Here is an 8,205-nt window from a genome sequence, read left to right as displayed (position 1 = left end):
GCTATAAATGAAATGCCTTTCCACTTATTTTTCAGCGAGTGTCTTGAGGAATTGTCCGCTGCGTGTAGGCGGTACATTCTCTAGCCTCGCTCCACACTGTGTGTGTATAATCGATTCTATTAAACATTTTTGCTCTGATTCTTCTTCTTCTTCCTTCCCTTGAGGTCTATGACCGAGACATACACACACACACACACACAAGTATATATATATATATATATATATATATGAGCAACCGACAACTGTATGGTAACCGCAGCAGTACAGCAACTGCATCATTAATGGATAATCAGTTCGTTTAAACGCAAATAATTTCTGATTGACCTGTGCACCCACATTTAGCTCTTTTAAAAACTCTCCAGCAGCTTGCGTATGCGACCCACAGCCACTGCAGTTTCAAATACAACCACCATACTGAACCACGACCCTTCCCAAACTTTTTTTTCAATGTTAAGATCGACGAGTGAAGATTCTGGGATCGACCTGTCAATCCCGATTGCGAGGCTCTCGCTAAACGACAAGGTAGCAAGGTTAGCAAGTCCCAAAGGGTATGTGCAAAACGGGGAGTGGGGTATAAGTATATACAAAGATCTGATGGAGCACATCAACTGGTTCTGATGGATCTTTGTTGTGATTTTTTTTTTTCTAGATGGCTCCTTGAACAATTTGCAGCTGAGTGAAGGGTGGCCCATGACCTGGAAGATTCTCTTAAAATGTCTAGTCTGGCACAGACTCATCACCGTAAAGCAAGGGGTTGATTTTTCTATTACTGGTGGCCTATTGCACAAAGTTGCAAACATTTTACTCACCGCATGATATAAAGAGAGCGCCGTTTGAGCAGCGTATCCATTTGTTCAGCCGTTCCTTCGTGTACGAAACGCATGACGCAGGTGGACAGCAAGCTGAGGCCAGCGATGGTGTTCCCACAGAACTGCATCGACACCAGAGCATCTTAGCTGATACCAACATTGCTTATTAACTCGGAAAATTCCTTCCTTATGTCTAAAGCAGAGCGTAATAGAGCCGATGATACAAAAGGCAGGAATGGTCTTGTACCTGTTGAAGCACCTTTTCACTCCATCCATTAGTCATCTACTACTTCTTTAATGGCCACAATTATTCCGACGTCCTTGTGGGGTTGACCGGGGGAAGCTTGTCCCAAATCTTCCACGAACCAGTCCTGACGACGTTCAATTAAGGTTAGGCCAGGAATATTGAATTTTGGCCATGGTGCTGGCGATAGCTCATCTGCTCTTCATGAAGGACACCATGAGATCTTTAACATCCACCAAATAATGCCAGCACATGGGACGCCCATTTAACGTCAGAGGGACGGCACACACTGACGAATCGCCCTGCCTGTGACCCACCAGGATGACAGTTTACAGCTGGGATGAGATTCAAACCCAAGCCAGACAGCTTAGAGGTGAGTGTGCATACCTCTAGGTCGAGACCATCCTGTCGGGCCCCCCTTTAGTCATTTACTTACAAAGAAGAAATGGGTGAATGAATGAATGTCACCTTGATGCTGTCGACATGTGGTTTGATGTACCCATGAGCATCCAAATCTAGGATGTGGATCAGAGGGCTGACTTCACTTCCTGTTCCAAATGCTGTCTCACAAACTCTATGCAACAGGGAGGCAGCCTCAGCACTCCATTTCTCCCGCTCTATCTCACGATAGCCATGGATAGCCTAAGAGAAGAAAATCCTAATTAGTTTATACAGATCGGTTGCAGGGCAGTGTAAATTGGCCACAGGCTTTTACTTTCTTAAAGGATATCAAAGCTTATGGAACAGCAGAACAAAAGTGTCAACAGACAGTGTGGCGAAGGAAATAGGGACAAGAATGTAAGTGAGGATGAACCACAGTACGAATAGTTTCAGTTGAAAGGGGGAAGGTTCTCAATCGGTGTCGTAAAATTGGGACACCATGAGGTAGGCAACACACGTGAAGGTCCTGGAGAGAAAAGGCAAGAGACAACAGATTCGGGAAGTTCTATATGTGAGAGAAAATGTGACTCGGGGTGGGGGGTGAATGGAGGTGACCAACGAGTTTAGACTTGGTGACAGTCACAAGGCAAGTCTGATAGAATGTGTGTGACAGTTAGAAAGACAGGTGAGGACAGCAAGAGCAAGCCGAAAATAGACCTAATAGAGGGGTCAATATATGGTTGAACCCCCAAAAAATTGATACAAAAGGTTTTTCAATGGATTATGGTACCATTGGGCATGCTAAATAACATACTAAAAATATAGTAACATCTGACTTCCGGAAAGGGGTCATTTTCAAGATGGCGTCCAAGATGGCCGCCGGGAGCTTAAAATGGCCATATCTCAATTATTATTCAACCTAGAAAGGTGTTTTTGGTGTCTAACCCTGGGTTTTAGGGCCCAAGGAATCCAATTGAATCAATAAAATTACCATCAGTTAATTATTTATTGACAAGTCCAAGATGGCATCCCAAGATGACATCCTGATCCACTAAAATGGCTCTGTCGAATAGTAGTCAACCTAGAGAGATATTTTCAGTGTGTATACCTAGGTTTAAGGCACCCAGGAAATCATCAAAATTACTTAAATAAGCACAAAGTAATCAGGTAATCCAGTAAGCCAGGTTTACCAGTCCATTAGGCATTTGTTGTCTTATACAGTTAGTCGCTATTCATCGTCATCCTCCGACTCACCAGCTAATGAACCAAGTGTGTGTTTCAGATTGGAGATAAGAGTGTAATGTGTCTACACCACTGCCACCTGTGACTCCAGTCCACAGTATTCAGTGATCATTACAGACAAAGGTTTGTACAAAGCTTGAGAGGTTATGGCAAGGGACAGACTATTTTATATTGGGGAGGGTATGACTGACTATCATACCCTCCCCAATACATATGCTGACTTCACCATCCAGCATTATGGTTCAGCTACGACCATTGTCTTTGATGGCTATGAGGAAGGGCCGTCCATTAAAGACAACACGCATCAGAGAAGAGGACACAATATTCATCCCATTGTCAGCTTCACTGCTGAGACAAAGTTCTCAGGCAAGAAGGAGGAGGTCCTGTCAAGAGATATCAATAAACAGAGACTGATCGGGATGATAAGTGATGAACTGAGAGAAAGGTATTGCACTGTGGTCAATGCACCTGGAGATGCTGACGTAGATATAGTAAAGGCTGCAGTGGAGGCATCTCTTCTACACACCACTACACTGATTGGAGAAGATACTGATCTCCTTGTCTTACTCCTTTACTTGCGCAGGGAGACAGTAAGAGCCTTTATTTCAGATCAGACAAGTCCAAAGCTGATGGCAGTTTTAAAGTGTATGACATCAACTGTCTAAAAGAAATCCTCGGACATGACATGTGTTCTCAGTTGATATTCATCCATGCCATGACTGGTTGTGACACGACTTCTCGGATTTTTGGTGTTGGCAAAAATACTGCTTTCCAGAAGCTTGTAAAAGGAGAGCCTGTCCTTCGGTCTTGTGCCAACACATTCACCATCCCAAACCAGACCACAGAGGTGATTGATGACTTTGGATGCCGATTAATGGCTATCCTCTTTGGTGGCAAGTGCAAAGATTCCCTTGCAACAATGCGATATAACACCTTCAGCAAGAATGGTTGTCTCTGCTTCGTCTTTTGTAACACCCGAGCGTCTGCCCCCAACTAAATCTGCTACCATACTTCACTGTCGTAGAGCGTACTACCAGATCATGGTGTGGATGGGAAAAGAAGAGGGTATGGATGCCATGAAATGGGGGTGGAGCCTGCAGGATAATCAGTTTGTCCCACTTATGTCAAGAATGAACGCTGCTCCAGACAATCTCTTGAAGGTCATTCATTGTAACTGCTCCACTGCCTGCAAGACACTCCGCTGCTCTTGTAGAAGATATGGACTACCATGTACTACTGCCTGTGGACCGTGCCAACTTGAAGAATGTGACAATCCACATACCAAGTTTCTTCCAGAGGAGTCGGAGGATGACGATGAATAGCGACTAACTGTATAAGACAACAAATGCCTAATGGGCTGGTAAACCTGGCTTACTGGATTACCTGATTACTTTGTGCTTATTTAAGTAATTTTGATGATTTCCTGGGTGCCTTAAACCTAGGTATACACACTGAAAAAATCTCTCTAGGTTGACTGCTATTCGACAGAGCCATTTTAGTGGATCAGGATGTCACCTTGGGATGCCATCTTGGACTTGTCAATAAATAATTAACTGATGGTAATTTTATTGATTCAATTGGATTCCTTGGGCCCTAAAACCTAGGGTTAGACACCAAAACCACCTTTCTAGGTTGAATAATAATTGAGATATGGCCATTTTAAGCTCCCGGCGGCCATCTTGGACGCCATCTTGAAAACGACCCATTTCCGGAAGTCAGATGTTACTAGATTTTTAGTATGTTATTTAGCATGCCCAATGGTACCAGAATCCATTGAAAAACCTTTATCAATTTTTCTGGGGTTAGGTGAGTTTTTTGTCGTATATTGACCCTTCTATAAAGACTGCAACGCCACTAACTTGCTCATGGTAAACAAAAAGCTGACCTTCACATTCAGACTTTTGGCCTAAGATGCTGATGACAAGGTGGGCCTTAAACGTCATTGCTTTAAGGGTGGCAAGATGGAAAGCAGTAGCAGTGGTCTACTATGGAGAAGCATATTCCATGAGACTTCAGAAAAGCCTTGAGGGTGGCACAGCTACTCCCTCCCTCATATTGTAGGCCTCCAACTTCAGAGGACAGCAAAGTGAGGGATCCTCCAGTAGCCTCTGAATCTCCTGACATTATTTGTCTCGTGTAAACTTTTCTTGCATGCAGAAGGTTGGAAACTCATGTATTTTCCAATGCAGCACCTGGCTTTGGAGGCTCGCTTGGCGATATGATCTGCCCAATAAAGATGAAAGCTGATGGCGAGTCCCAGGAGCTCCAGAGATGAGAGGGTAACCACAGAAATAAACTGTTGTAGGGTTTGCCAGCTGCTTGTTATGGAGATACAAATTGAGGATTGTTTCTTTCCTGCATTACAGGACATTACAGGATGATGAACAGTTGCTTATTTTCACAAGATCTGCAGAGAGGGATGCTGCTGCAGCGTAATTGGCAGTGGGAGACTTTGAAGGTAGGAGGAGGGAGAGGGGAGTTATGGTCAATGAGGAACTATCCTGCACAGAGTTGAGTTATACACAATGTGGTGCAAAGTACAGGGTTTCCACAAATTACCATTCCAAATTCAAATCATAATAATAAAAAAACGATGAAATGGGATATCACAATGTGGTTTGCTGCATGTGAAAGAATATTCCTCAAAGTTTTATTTACATTTTTTTTTGGTTCCAGGAGTCTCCTGATACACGGTAGATGACATTTGCTGCATATGGTGCCCCCACAAGAAACAGCGCAATGTGTTTCCTGGTTTATAAAGACAAAATCATCTACATGGGTTCAACAACGCTTCAGGATGATCTATGGAAGAAAGCCAAGCACGAGTGGTGAGGATGTTGAACACACTTGTGAGTCGTTCGAGCGCAGTCTCTATGAGTCCTTTAGGACTGCCACCATGGAGCTGCAGCTACACTGCTCAACAGTACATGAAGTGCTGCACACGCGATTGCAGCTGTACACATGGAAAGTTCACTTAAACCGGACGACTGCATGCGATGAATCACATTTTCAGTGGATATTTTGGAATGCTGAGACGGAGATGACGGATTCCCATGACGCGTACTCTTCTCAAATGAGTTAACCTTCCATGTTTTGGGAAAGTTAACAGACATAATATCATGATTTGGGGCTCTGAGCCTCCACATGAGGTCTGAGAACTTGAGCATGACAGCCAAAAAGTTAACGTGTTGTGCGGCCTCATGCATCACCGAGTCATTGGGCCATTCTTCTCTGCTGAAGCCACTATAAAGTCTGACAATTATTAGCTGAATATGTTGGAGAACCTTGTACTCCCGCAATTGGTGGATCTGATGGAAAGAGGTCATTTACCAACAATACAGAGCTCCCCCACACTGGAGTCTTATAGTGCACAATTTCTTCAATGAACACTTCAATGATTGATGGATTGGGTGCGACGATCCGAAACTGTGGGCACCACGTTTGCTGGACATAACGCCTCTGGATGTTTTTTCATATGGTTATGTGGAGGACCTGGTGTACCGAACGAAGCTTACCGATATTGCAAATCTGAGGAATAAGATAAGGGCTGCAATCAAGACCATAAGTGTATAAATGCTGAACATTGATGAATGTGACACACATTGACGGCTCAACCTGCCTGTGAAACACTGGGATGACAGTTTATGGCTGGATCGGGATTCAAATCCAGGCTGCACAGCTTAGAGGTGAGTGTGCCCTGTTGCAATTGTTGATTCCATGCTTTATTTTTGATTAGGAGAAAGGTGACATATAACATGGATTATCAATGATTGCCAATGTTGCTCGCTCATTTACATGTTTAAAACAACAAAATAAAATTGTGAAAGGAAGCCTTTGAGAAGTTAAAGAACACAATGAATGCATGGGTTCCAAAACAACATTTCCTGGCAAAGGTGCAAGTAGCAAAGACAGGAAATAAAAGTAGAGCGGTGTAGAAAACAAAGACCATTTTCCAGCTGTGAAAAGAGTACGAATGGTGCAGTACAAACAGTGGCAGAGGGAGCAGACAGACATTGTGCAAGGGGTCGAGCATGACAAGATCATGCAGAGGGTGCACTGATCAGAAACCTGACAGAAGGTGGAGTTTGTGAAGGTCAAAGGCAGTACTGTACGTAGAGGGCGGAGCGTGATAAAATACAGAGGGCGGAGCGAGAAGATTTAAAGAGGCGGGGTTTCAAAGAAAAATAGAGGGGACTGAGATTGATGTGCAGAGGGCGGAGCGAGAAGGTTTTAAAGAGGCGGGGTTTCAAAGAAAAATAGAGGGGACGGAGATGGAAGTGCAGAGGGCGGAGCGAGAAGGTTTTAAAGAGGCGGGGTTTCAAAGAAAAATAGAGGGGGCGGAGATTGACGTGCAGAGGGCGGAGCGAGGGTTTAAAGAGGCGGGGTTTCAAAGAAAAACAGTGGGGGTGGAGATTGAAGTGCAGAGGCAGAGCGAGAAGGTTTTAAAGAGGCGGGGTTTCAAAGAAAAACAGAGGGGGTGGAGATTGAAGTGCAGAGGGCGGAGCGAGAAGGTTTTAAAGAGGCGGAGTTTCAAAGAAAAACAGTGGGGGTGGAGATTGAAGTGCAGAGGGCGGAGCGAGAAGGTTTTAAAGAGGCGGGGTTTCAAAGAAAAATAGAGGGGGCGGAGATTGAAGTGCAGAGGCAGAGCGAGAAGGTTTTAAAGAGGAGGGGTTTCAAAGAAAAATAGAGGGGGCGGAGATTGAAGTGCAGAGGGTGAGGCGGTCAAACAAGTGGCAGATTGAACAGAAATCAATATTACGAATGTGACGAGGAAATGTCATTTATTCAATAACGAAATGCTCAAGGTCAGAGCGGAGCAAGAAATCGAGTAAATAACACAAATCAGAGGGAGATAAGCTCACATCGTCCCAGTGGTCGAACTGGTACTTCATTTTCCGAAACGAAGGCTCCACTTCGTCCAGTAAAATCTGCTCCTCTCGCAGACTCACGAACTCCTCACAGACACGGAGCCCGTCGGGCGGTCGCGGCGCGGAAGGCGCGGCAAAGCGGCGGCGCTCGAAGGGTCCGGGAGCGGTGGGTCGTGACACTTTAGCCTTCGCTAACCAAGACACGCGGCCTAACTGGGAGCAAACAGTCCACGTCATAGTACTAGTTCGTACCTTTCTTTCCACAGTTATATTGTCCGAAGTGATACACCTCTGCCATTTGGGTTAAGCGCACACAACACCAACAGGCAAGCCGCCTATCATTACAAATGGGCATTACTCTACATACAGTACGTACAGTAAGCAAAATGACGCGGGTAATGGCAATCCAGCTTCTGTAATATACGTGACACCTATACACCGTTCAACTGGGCATGATTGGTTTACAGGTTCACGCCACGGTGACAGATTTACAATTGCGATTATAAATTGGAGTGTGTGAAACAAACATCTAAAATTCGGATTTGGACCCGAACCTCTGGAATGTCCGTCCATCGTCCTCGGTATTCGTCCTCGACCTGACACGGAAAATGGTGACGGGTGACGTGAAATTGAGGGAATGAAAACTGCACTCTGAATTTCC

General features: G+C 44.7%; 1 protein-coding gene across 1 annotated transcript; it reads right to left on the bottom strand.

The window, feature by feature from the left end:
• Positions 1-776: 776 nt before the first annotated feature.
• On the bottom strand, positions 777-7,935 carry LOC144888144 (alpha-ketoglutarate-dependent dioxygenase alkB homolog 7, mitochondrial-like). Its single transcript, XM_078768966.1, has 3 exons — positions 7,539-7,935; positions 1,522-1,695; positions 777-931 (listed from the first exon to the last, which is right to left on the bottom strand). The coding sequence occupies exons 1-3, from the start codon at positions 7,779-7,781 to the stop codon at positions 806-808; spliced, it is 543 nt and encodes a 180-aa protein (XP_078625092.1). The 5' UTR covers positions 7,782-7,935; the 3' UTR covers positions 777-805.
• Between the last annotated feature and the right edge of the window lie 270 nt (positions 7,936-8,205).

Source organism: Myxine glutinosa, unplaced genomic scaffold (assembly GCF_964187855.1).
Source record: "Myxine glutinosa unplaced genomic scaffold, kmMyxGlut1.1 SCAFFOLD_776, whole genome shotgun sequence".
Taxonomy (NCBI): Eukaryota; Metazoa; Chordata; class Myxini; order Myxiniformes; family Myxinidae; genus Myxine; species Myxine glutinosa.
This window is presented reverse-complemented; position numbering and strand designations above follow the sequence as displayed.